We start from the raw sequence: 12454 nt of genomic DNA, 5'->3' as shown, positions 1-12454 counted from the left end.
ACCATCACAGATCTTCTGTTCTGCTTTGAATTGCTGGCAAGGGATCTTTCAAACAAACAATACTGTAAATTAACGAAATAACAACAGGTGGTGGGAAGCCGGAGGACTAGAACAAACATGCCAATTACACTTCAAATAGCAGCTCTAGAAAAAAAGGTATACAAGTACGCAAAGGTTTTTTTGGTAGTAAATGGTCATTTCATTTGTTCCTTCAGGGATATTTACATTTATAATTACAAAAGCAATACAGACAAACTTTACATTCAAGTTGATCTGATCCAGGGTAGAAAGTCTTCCACTTTTCGGTAAGGGAAAATTGGATATCACATGAAGACCATTCCCGTTAGGCTGACTAGATTTGTCTTATTTACATATACATACCGTCTACTTGACAGCACCAGGATTAAAATCATTCACAACGATCCAACACAAAATAAATTACAGGGCTTTCCAATCACTTGTAGGACAATAGGTCAGCATATTGTGGGCCGAAGGGCCTGTACTGTACTACGTACTTCTGGAATCCATCGTATGCTCTCACCCTACTGAGACCCAGGGATGCCACCTTGTGGGGTCACCGCCCCATTCTCCCTGCTCTATCCCATCAATTTGACCAGCTCGGTGGGTGCAATGAGATAAGTCAATGGGCCAATCCGTTGCTTTGCACATCCACAGCAAAGAGGGCCTCCAGCATCTTCATCACGATTCTGCCATTTTACAGAGCAAAGAGAAATAGAATGAGAATATAGTGAACATTCTTGAACAGCCATCTTCACAAAACAACACACAGCAATAAACTGAAAGCCTTGAATTTCTGCTCCCTCTTGGATACAGTTCCACAATATTGAAGTACATTATTCCTTCCCCCCACCCAACCATCTTTTCATGTTAATTAAATGTGTGTCGCTTTCCTCTTGTTCCTTCCTGAAGGTGTGGGCTCCTTCCTTGCTCACCCCTCCTCTACTTCAGATACATGGCTACATTACATGTCAGGAATGAGAAGGTGTGTGGTATTATAGTAATCCCAAGCTGAACGAATTCCAGAACAGCACAAGAACTGCATTCCTTCAGACTGCCAACAGCAGTGACAGATTATGCAATGCTGTAATGCCTAGTAGCAAGTTAGCAAATCTTGCGAGTGAAGTAAGTGAATTTGTGATTGCACAACTTCGTGAAATGGGTTTTGATGTGGTTAAAACAAAGCTGCACAATGACCTAAGAGGCGTCTGGACTGCAGAACCTTTGACGGAGATGTTGCTTGTTCAGGAAATAAAGTGTGATTCCATTTCTTGATTTTTTTTGCTGACTGCTGCTCATTTGGACCAAGGCTCACAGGTTGCTCAGAGGCAACAAAACAACAGAAGAGAAAACAAATTCATAAGACTGTGTGATCCATGTTGGATTGTGTGATGCTGGCAGTGTATAGAAATGCAAAGTCAAGCCTTTACAGCAGAGTCCAGGCACCCCTTTAAATGAGGTACATTTATCTTTATGGAATTGTATCTTAAACTGGTGTCAATCACTATCACCGTGACATGTTGCAATGTAGTAGCGACCGACTCAGAATACAAGCATCAAAGGTCAGCTGTGCCACCCAGTCTCCTGGTTAACATTGTATGGATATGGTCTTATCTTCCAAGAAAGGAACTACACTTTTCTTCCTTTCTTATTTATTCATGTGCTGTGGGTTTTCTGGCCTGGCAAGCATTTATTACCCATTCTTAATTACCCAGAGGGCGGTTAAGTGTCAACCATATTACTGTGGGTCAAATGTAGGCCAGATGAGCTAAGGATGGCAGGGTCCCTCCCGAAAGAATATCAGTGAATCAGATAAGTTCTTCCTGACAATCAACATTGCTTTCATGGTCATCGTTAGACCCTTAATTCTATATACTTATTGAATTCAAATTCCGCTCCTGCCATGGCAGAATTTGAACACAGGTACCCAGATCATTACTAGGGTCTCTGGATTAATAGTCTAGTGGTAATGCCACTCGGCTATCACCTCTCCAAACATCTTTATTAATCTTTCTACAAGAGCTATATTTACGTTGATTAGAACAACCCTGGCCAACAATCTTTTAGTCCTTGGTGCAACTGCTGATGCATGTGCCTTGGGATCTGCCTGAATGTATGGACAGGGCAAGGATCCATAGTTGTTCACTGCCATTTTCTTGCTTCTCCTTAACAAAAGCAGGAAATGGAATGCTTTTCAAGAGGCAAGGTCATAACAGCTTCAAAACAGAACAACTTTCCTTTGGACTTGCTGGTCCTGCACTTTGTTTCCTCTGTTAGATAATGACTAGCAATGGAAACCATGGTTAATGTCATTATGCTTGCTGAAGGTACAGCGTTCAATCACAAAAGCCCTTCAGCCACTGAGCAAAGATGAAGTTACTGCAGATTAGAAATTGAATGTTGGATAATTGTGGAGCTACCAATGCCTTTAACAGCTAGAAGTCAAGAGAATTACATTTTTTTTCTTCTTTTGGAGGGTTAAGAGGTTTTGCAATTCCCTTCCTCAAAAGGCAATGGATGCAGAATTTTTAAACATTTTTTAAGGCAATGGTAGATAGATTTGTGATGATCAAGGGGATGCAAGATTATCAGGGATATGCAGGAATATAGATTTGAGGTTAAAATCATATCAGCCATGATCTTATTGAATGGCGAAGTAGGTTCAAAGGATGAAGTGGCTTACTTGTGATCCTTGTTTGGACAAATGTCTATTCTCCACATGTGAACCCGGACAGTGCACAATGACTACCGTTCTGTTATTGACATTCCAGTCTTGTATCGTCCTGTCGTGGCTTGTTGTTTACAGATGTGCATCATGTACCACATGTCACTAGGGCTTCCTACTGGGAGCAAGTCTTGCCTCTGCTGGTGCTGGGATCAGGTTTCACAAGAGCCGAGCAGCTGATGCCAGCCACCCTTCACTGGCGACAGGGTGCAATGGCAGCCAAACACTCTCATTTTGTGGCCAAGTAAATTTCTCATCAAGTTATTCAAATGGAACTCTCAGTATTTCCTGCACCATAGCAAGGGCTCAAACCTACAGCACACAGGTATCCAATGCCTTGGGGGAAACAAGCTAAACGCAAGATCACATGCCAAGTAACAGGAGACGGGCACAGATTCAAGAAGCAGATACTGAGTGTGGTAGGTCTGCAACCCGCTACAGCATTGCTATCCAGTTGGCCTGAGTCAGAGGCAGGAACTGGAGAGTTAGAGTAGAGGGCAGGGACTTTTTCTTGCCAACTTCAAGCCATTGTTCAGTTGGGTAACTTAGTCCTCCCTGGATGAGCAACAAGGAGCTGATATGTTGTGTTTTTTTGTAAACTGGCTACACTGAAAAAAAGGTGTGGAATTATTTAAAACTTGCTTCTTTCCACTCTATGCAAAGGCTCGCTGAGCCTAAATAATGTGACTCTGTGGTAGAGCACACACACTTTCAGAAATGTTATTGTGTCTATCTCTCACTGGTTCAATTTTATAGAGTGTGTATTTTGCTCAGAAAGCAAACTGCACCTCAGGTCCATGACACAGCAAAAGCCCAGACCATTGTGGAGATTGTCTTCTTTTGGATCTGGTAAAACCTACAGACAGATAGGCTCAAGTGACTAGTTGAGAAGCACAAAAGGAAAATACTGCAGAGGCTGGAAATGTGAAATATAAACAAAAGTTAAAAATGCTGGAGAACACTCAGCAGTTCAAGCAGCATCTAACGGACAGAAAGAGACAGAATGTTTTAGGTCAATGGCCTTTCTTCAGAAACATCAACCTGAACCGTTAGAACTGTTTCTCCCTGCAGATACTACCCAACCCACTGAGATTTTCCAGATTTTTTTCTGTTACGGTTGAGAAACACCTCTGGTTAGCTTATTCTCTCCTCTCTAAAGCTTCTCTTGGCATGGTGGCTCAATGGTTAGCACTGCTGCCTCACAGTGCCAGGGACCCGGGTTTGACTCCACCCTCAGGCGACTGTCTGTGTGGAGTCTGCACATTCTCCCTGTGTCTGGGTAGGTTTCCTCTCACAGTCCAAAGATGTGCAGGTTAGGGTGGGTTGGCCATGCTAAATTTCCAGTAGTGTTCAGGGATGTTTGGAATAGTTCAATTATAGGGGGATGGGTCTGGATGGGATGCTCTGAGGGTCTGTGTGGACTTATTGGGCCAAATTACCTGTTTCCACACTGATTCTATGCACTTCTATGAACTCCCAATAGGACAGGCAGCATCAACAAGAAAGTGGAATACTGTGTGCAGTTTTGGTCTCCTTATCTGAGAGTAGACTTTCTGGATAAAGATGTAGTGGAATGAAGACAGATTGGATCGGTTAGGACTACATTCACAGGTGTTTAGAAGAATAAGGGGAATCTCATAGAAACCTGTAAAATTCTAACAGGACTAAACATCCTAAAAGCAGGAAGGTTGCTCCTGATGACTGAGGAGTCCAGAACCGTGATGAGCCTGTGAAATTCTTGGCCACAGAAAGCTGATGAGCCCAAAACACTGAATGTTTTCAAGGAGTTAGATATAGTTCTTAGGGCTAAAGAGATTAAAGGGGACACAGACAAAGTGGGAAATGGATAACGAGTTAAATAATTACCCATGCTCATCCAACAGTTGTGCAGGCTCGAAGGGATGAATGGCCTACTCCTATTTTCTATGTCTCAAGCTTTCTGCATAATTTACCTAGAGATTACCACTGTGGTCACAAACAGGAAGCCATCATTTTATCACCCGTTCAAAAAAACCCCTTTTAAAACACTCACCTGTCTATTCGATATTTTTATCAGAGTTAATGTAGTTTCACTCTCAATGAAATTTGAACACCCTTTTGCATGGCAGCGAAGGAGCATCCCCTCTCTGAGCAAACTAGAAGTCAGCTCTGTCTTCAGAAAATACTCCTGTAAGTGTTGAAATTAACTAGGTTTAAAAAAGGTAGGAAACAATTCCTAAAAGCAGCAGAGGAATAGCAGACAATACACAAAACAAGTGAGGTCCGGCTGAGCTTCACTCCCCACAGCCTGTATCAATCCAAAAGTGGACATCACAACCATGCCAACAAAGCTCGCTGCAGACGTAGAGATAGTAAGATCTGCCGATGCTGGAGTCAGTGATGACATAGTGTGGAGCTGGAGGAACACAGCAGGCCAGGCAGCACCAGAGGAACAGGAAAGCTGATGTTTCGGGTCAGGACCTTTCTTCAGAAAGACCCTTCTGAAGAAGGGTCCTGACCCGAAACATCAGCTTTCCTGCTCCTATTTGCTGCCTGGCCTGCTGTGTTCCTCCAGCTCCACACTGTGTTATCACCGTAGGTATAAATGTTGTGAACAACACTTAAACTGGTATAATATCGCACAATTTAACAACTGCGATTTCTGTACTTTCCAAGGACAATAAGAATGTCAAAAACAGAAGCAGGAAAAAACCATCCAGCCCCTGAGCTGCTGCATCATTCATCATAATTAGGCAGCACAGTGACTCAGTGGTTAGCACTGCTGCCTCAAAACACCAGGATGTGGGATGGGTGACTGCCTGCATGGAGTTTGCACATTCTCCCCGTGTCTGTGTGGGTTTCCTCCTGGTGCTCCGGTTTCCTTCCACAGCCCAAAGATGTGCAGGTTGGGTGGATTGGCCATGCTAAATTACTATATAGTGTCCAGGGATGGTACAGGTTAGGTAGATTAGCCATGGGAAATGCAGGGTTAGAGGGATAGGATAGGGGTGTGGGTCTGGTAGGGATGTTCTTCGGACGGCCAGTATGGGCTCGGTGGGTCAGATGGCCTGCTTCCACACCGTAGGAATTCTATGATCATGGCTGGCCGTAGTCAGAATGGTCTGGCTTCAGCTTGCACTTACGCTAGACACTGAAGCAACTTCAGTCTCAAAAAATACTCCCAAAGCTGAGCCAAATCAGGACAGGTTTTTTTTCCTCTTTTTACTAAGTTATGGGACGTCTCTGGCTCGGCCAGCACGTATTGCTCATTTGCATTTAAAAGTCAACCAGGTTTTGAGTCACATATAGATCAGACCAGGTATTGATGGTTGATTTCCCTGCCTAAAGGATATTAATGAATTAAAATGGGTTTTTACAGCAAATGGGGTCATACCACTAGGATAGCTTTTTAAATCCGAGGTTCAACTGAACTCAAATTTCGCTATTTGCCACAGTGAGATTCACATCCACAGCCTCTGTTGGTTCAGTACATTATCACTGTGTCACCGTCTCCTCATACAAGCCCAACTGTAGAACACACGCTAAATGTAATTTTTCAAGCCCTACTCTAGCAATCTCTCAGTCAGATGAACACAGAAGTGACAGATCTCCTCCTGTCTCTCAAACTCGGGGGCGAGTGCTGATGTTCTGGATGATCAACCCCAGTATAGACATGGGAGGTTGGGTCCCATCTAATCATCCGAACATTTGAGATTTGACAGTGGAGGAGGCTTTGGGTGAAGTGAAGGGAAACACCATTTGAGACAGGGAGCTGCTAATCACGAAGATTGAGGGGGAATGGCTACACGATAGGGGCTCAAAATTGAAAGGATTAAAGACAATTATAAATATTTTTTTAGCAGACAGAACACGTATTTCCTAGGGCCAAATGGAACAGTAGTATTTGCTTCAGAATCCTAGTAGTTGACACAATAACTGTAGAAGCAGCAGAGAGCACTAGAGAATAGATAGTGTTAAGGAAAATCCTCAGAAATCACAGGCTAAATTTTAGAGCAAATCACTGCCGTGAATAAGGGTAGTATTGCTTATTCATCACTTCTTGTGTTCTTTCATGTCAAATGACTGAATGACAAAACCATTAACAGAATGAAGACCTAACAAAGTGTGGAGCTGGATGAACACAGCAGGCCAAGTAGCATCTTAGGAGCACAAAAGCTGATGTTTGTGCTCCTAAGATGCTGCTTGGCCTGCTGTGTTCATCCAGCTCCACACTTTGTTATCTCAGATTCTCCGGCATCTGCAGCTCCCATTATCTCTGATCGCATTAACAGTATGAAAATGCCTTTGTGCTAAAAACAATATATGCCAAAAATCTGGATTACATTATCTCAAAGCCTACTTGTTTTCCCCAGAAAATGTAAATCAAACATGCTCAAGCTTTTCCGACTTCGAAAGTTCCCATGAATGGCGATCATCTCTGCACTCACTGCAAAAACAGGATAACAAATTATTCTGACCTATCCCCTCCCTACCTCCCCACCTACACTCTCTCCACCTATCTTCTTTACTCTCCATCTTCGGTCCGCCTCCCCCTCTCTCCCTATTTATTCCAGTTCCCTCCCCCCATCCCCCTCTCTGATGAAGGGTCTAGGCCCGAAACGTCAGCTTTTGTGCTCCTGAGATGCTGCTTGGCCTGCTGTGTTCATCCAGCCTCACATTTCATTATCTAACAAATTATTCTTGTGGTTTTTCTCTGTCATGGACAGGTCTAGGCCAATATAAACAGCTGCCTTCACATTGAGAATAAACTCCACGTGTTGTGTGGCACTATTACAGTGCTAAATGGGACAGCCTTCAAACTCACCTCGCAACTCAAGACTGGGAGTCCAAGATGCACTGTGAGCCATCAGCAGCAGCAGAACTGTACTCCAGCACAAACTGTAACCTCTGGCCTGGCATATCCTTCACTCAACCATTACTATCAAGCCAAGGGGATCAACTCTGGATCAATGGAGAGTGCAGGAGGGCATGCCAGGGGCAGCAGCAGGCATACCTGGTGAAATCACCAAACAGGACTACTTGCACACCAAACAGCATAAGCAGCAAGTCATAGCCAGAGCTAAGCGATCCCACAACCAACGGATCAGATCTAAGCTCTACAGTCTTGCCATGTCCAGTCATAAATGGTGGTGGACAATTAAATAGCTCACTGGAACAGGAAGCTCCACGAATATCCCCATCCTTAATGATGGAGGAATTCATCATATTAGTGCAAAGGTAAAGCTGAAGCATTTAATCTTTAATCAGAAGGGCCAAGGGGATGGTCCATGTCAGCCTCCCACAGTGGTGCCCAGCATCTCAGGCAGCAACTTTCAAACCACAGCCATTTCCATCTAGAAGGGCAAGGGAAGCAGGTACTCGGGAACACCACCGAGAAGGGCAAGGGCAGCGGGTACTCGGGAACACCACCTAGAAGGACAAGGGCAGCAGGTACTCGGGAACATGTTTTCTGATCGTATTTTTGGGATCCTTAAGGAGGAGAGGGAGCAGCCCCAAGTCGTGGTCCACATTGGCACCAACGACATAGGTAGGAAGAGAGATGGGAATTTAAGGCAGAAATTCAGGGAGCTAGGATGGAAGCTGAGAGCTAGGACGAACAGAGTTGTTGTCTCTGGTTTGTTGCCTGTGCCATGTGCTAGTGAGGCGAGGAATAGGGAGAGAGAGGAGTTGAACACGTGGCTACAGGGATGGTGCAGGAGGGAGGGTTTTGGATTCTTGGATAATTGGGGCTCTTTTTGGGGTAGGTGGGACCTCTACAAGCAAGATGGTCTTCACCTGAACCAGAGGGGTACCAATATGCTGGGGGGGAAATTTGCTAAGGCTATTCGGGTGGGTTTAAACTAATTCAGCAGGGGGATGGGCACCAAAACTGTAGTTCGACTATAGAAAAGGTTGAGAGTAGGGTGGTCCGAAATAAAGTTTCAGGGAAGCAAGATGGCACCAGCAAGCAAGAAGTTGGTTTGAAGTATGTCTACTTCAATGCCAGGAGCGTCCGGAATAAGGTGGGTGAACTTGCAGCATGGGTTAGTACCTGGGACTTCGATGTTGTGGCCATTTCAGAGACGTGGATAGAGCAGGGACAGGAATGGTTGTTGCAGGTTCCGGGATTTAGATGTTTCAGTAAGAACAGAGAAGATGGTAAAAGGGGCGGAGGTGTGGCAGTTAGTCAAGGACAGTATTACAGTTGCAGAAAGGATGTTTGGGGACTCGTCAACTGAGGTAGTATGGGCTGAGGTTAGAAACAGGAAAGGAGAGGTCAGCCTGTTGGGAGTTTTCTATTGGCCTCCGAATAGTTCCAGAGATGTAGAGGAAAGGATAGCAAAGATGATTCGCGATAGGAGTGAGAGACACAGGGTAGTTGTCATGGGGGACTTCAACTTTCCGAATATTGACTGGGAACACTATAGTTCGAGTACTATAGATGGGTCAGTTTTTGTCCAGTGTGTGCAAGAGGGGTTCCTGACACAGTATGTAGACAGGCCAACAAGGGGGGAAGCCACATTAGATTTGGTACTGGGTAATGAGCCTGGCCAGGTGTTAGATTTGGAAGTAGGTGAGCACTTTGGTGATAGCGATCACAATTCTGTTATGTTTACTTTAGTGATGGAAAGGGATAGGTGTATACCACTGGGCAAGAGTTATAGCTGGACGAAAGGCAATTACGATGAGATTAGACAAGATTTAGGGAGCATAGGATGGGGAAGGAAACTGCAGGGAATGGGCACATTAGGAACGTGGAGCTTATTCAAGGAAAAGCTCCTGTGTGTCCTAGATAAGTATGTACCTGTCAGGCAGGGAGGAAGCTGTAGACCGCGGGAGCCATGGTTTACGAAGAAGGTGGAATCTCTGGTCAAGAGGAAGAAGAAGGCTTTTGTTAGGATGAGATGTGAAGGCTCAGTTAGGGCACTTGAGGGCTACGAGGTAGCCAGAAAAGACCTAAAGAGAGAACTCAGAAGAGCCAGGAGGAGACATGAGAAGTTGTTGGCAGATAGGATCAGGGTAAATCCTAAGGCTTTCTATAGGTATTTAAGGAATAAAAGAATGACGAAAGTAAGATCAAGGATAGTAGTGGGAAGTTGTGTTTGGAGTCAGATGAGATAGGGGAAGTGCTAAATGAATATATTTCAACAGTATTCACTCCAGAAAACGACAATGTTGTCGAGGTGAATACTGAGGTACAGGCTACTAGACTAGGTGGGATTGAGGTTCACAAGGAAGAGGTATTAGAAATCCTTCAGAGGATGAAGATAGATAAGTCCCCTGGGCCGGATGGGATTTATCCTCGGATCGTCTGGGAAACCAGGGAGGAGATTGCCGAGCCTTTGGCATTGATCTTTAACTCGTCATTGTCTACAGGAATAGTGCCAGATGACTGGAGGATAGCAAATGTGGTTCCCCTGTTCAAGAAGGGGAGTAGAGACAACCCTGGTAATTATAGACCAGTGAGCCTTACCTCAGTTGTTGGTAAAGTATTGGAAAAGGTTATAAGGGATAGGATTTATAATCATCTAGAAAAGAATAAATTGATTAGGGATAGACAGCACGGTTTTGTGAAGGGAAGGTCATGCCTCACAAACCTTATTGAGTTCTTTGAGAAGGTGACCAAACAGGTAGATGAGAGTAAACCGGTTGATGTGGTGTATATGGATTTCAGCAAGGTGTTCGATAAGGTTCCCCACAATAGGCTATTGTACAAAATGCGGAGGAATGGAATTGTGGGAGATATAGCAGTTTGGATCGGAAATTGGCTTGCTGAAAGAAGACAGAGGGTGGTAGTTGATGGGAAATATTCATCCTGGAGACCAGTTACTAGTGGTGTACCGCAAGGGTCGGTGTTGGGTCCACTGCTGTTTGTCATTTTTATAAATGACCTGGATGAGGGCGTAGAAGGATGGGTTAGTAAATTTGCAGACGACACGAAGGTCGGTGGAGTTGTGGATAGTGACGAAGGATGCTATAGGTTGCAGTGAGACATAGATAAGCTGCAGAGCTGGGCTGAGAGGTGGCAAATAGAGTTTAATGCAGACAAGTGTGAGGTGATGCACTTTGGTAGGAATAACCGGAAGGCAAAGTACAGGGCTAATGGTAAGATTCTTAGTAGTGTAGATGAGCAGAGAGATCTCGGTGTCTATGTACACAGATCCTTGAAAGTTGCCACCCAGGTTGACAGGGCTGTTAAGAAGGCATACAGCGTTTTAGCTTTTATTAATAGAGGAATCGAGTTCCGGAACCAAGAGGTTATGGTGAAGCTGTACAAAACTCTGGTGCGGCCGCACTTGGAGTATTGTGTACAGTTCTGGTCACCGACCAGAAGGATGTGGAAGCTTTGGAAAGGGTGCAGAGGAGATTTACTAGGATGTTGCCTGGTATGGAGGGAAGGTCTTACAAGGAAAGGCTGAGGGACTTGAGGCTGTTTTCATCAGAGAGAAGAAGGTTGAGAGGTGACTTAATTGAAACATATAAAATAATCAGAGGGTTAGATAGGGTGGATAGGGAGAGCCTTTCTCCTAGGATGGTGACGGCGAGCACGAGGGGGCATAGCTTTAAATTGAGGGGTGAAAGATATAGGACAGATGTCAGAGGTAGTTTCTTTACTCAGAGAGTAGTAAGGGAATGGAATGCTTTGCCTGCAACGGTAGTAGATTCGCCAACTTTAGGTACATTTAAGTCGTCATTGGATAAGCATATGGACGTACATGGAATAGTGTAGGTTAGATGGGCTTGAGATCGGTATGACAGCTCAGCACAACATCGATGGCCGAAGGGCCTGTACTGTGCTGTAATGTTCTATGTTCTAACACCACCTAGAAGGGCAAGGGAAGCAGGTATTCGGGAACACCACCTAGAAGGGCAAGGGCAGCGGGTACTCGGGAACACCACCTAGAAGGGCAAGGGAAGCAGGTACTCGGGAACACCACCTAGAAGGGCAAGGGAAGCAGCTACACGGGAACACCACCTAGAAGGGCAAGGGCAGCGGGTACTTGGGAGCACCACCTAGAAGGGCAAGGGAAAAGGTACACAGGAACACCATCTAGAAGGGCAAGGGAAGCAGGTACACGGGAACACCACCCCCTGCAAGCTCTCTTCCAAGCCACTCGCTAAATATTCACTTGGAAATATATCGCCGTTCCTTCGCTGTCGCTGGCTCAAAATCCTGGAAGACTCTCCCTAAGGGCATTGTGGTTCTCCTTACATCATATGGACTACAGCAGTTCAAGAGGCAGCTCACTATCACTTTCTCAAGGGCAGCTAGGGATGGGCATTAAACGTTAGCCAGCCAGCAAAACCCACATCCCACAAATGAATGAAAAAACCAAGGATCTAATGAAGTGCCTGAAACAATTCAATTCATTAAACAAGCTGATCATCTCTTTGCTGCTTGGAAGGTGTGTAAGGCCTTGCCACAGAATAACAGACACTGTCCTTCCAAAACCAATTCAACACGTGTGTAGCATTTTCAGCACTTGCAACATTTAATGAGACACAAAGTAAACGCAAGTGAGGTTCTCTAGATAGAAAAGAGGCCAGACTGATTGGAATAAATGGTGAGACCCACATCCAGTATTTGTCACAGGTCTGTCCGATAGCTCAAAAAAAACCTGCACCTTTAGGGAGCTGCTGTAACACAGGAGGGCAGGAGCTTGCACAGTGGAGTAACGAGAGGTGGTTGTGGGCCACACAGTGCTACACAAGCCTCTCACAATATCCAGT

The 12454-nt window shown here is 44.9% G+C and overlaps 1 protein-coding gene across 5 annotated transcripts in view; it reads right to left on the bottom strand.

Moving 5' to 3' along the window:
• Nucleotides 1-198: 198 nt before the first annotated feature.
• Nucleotides 199-12454, bottom strand: part of fbxo18 (F-box DNA helicase 1) — a 64641-nt gene continuing 52385 nt past the window's right edge. For all 5 annotated transcript variants that reach the window (XM_059654482.1, XM_059654481.1, XM_059654484.1 and 2 more), the window contains 2 exons: nt 4776-4910; nt 199-707 (listed from right to left, as the gene is read on the bottom strand). In XM_059654482.1, the coding sequence (XP_059510465.1) occupies nt 597-707; nt 4776-4910 (246 nt within the window). In that variant the 3' untranslated portion in view covers nt 199-596. The remainder of the gene's footprint in view (nt 708-4775; nt 4911-12454) is intronic.

This window comes from Stegostoma tigrinum, chromosome 25 (assembly GCF_030684315.1).
Source record: "Stegostoma tigrinum isolate sSteTig4 chromosome 25, sSteTig4.hap1, whole genome shotgun sequence".
Classification (NCBI taxonomy): domain Eukaryota; kingdom Metazoa; phylum Chordata; class Chondrichthyes; order Orectolobiformes; family Stegostomatidae; genus Stegostoma; species Stegostoma tigrinum.
This window is presented reverse-complemented; position numbering and strand designations above follow the sequence as displayed.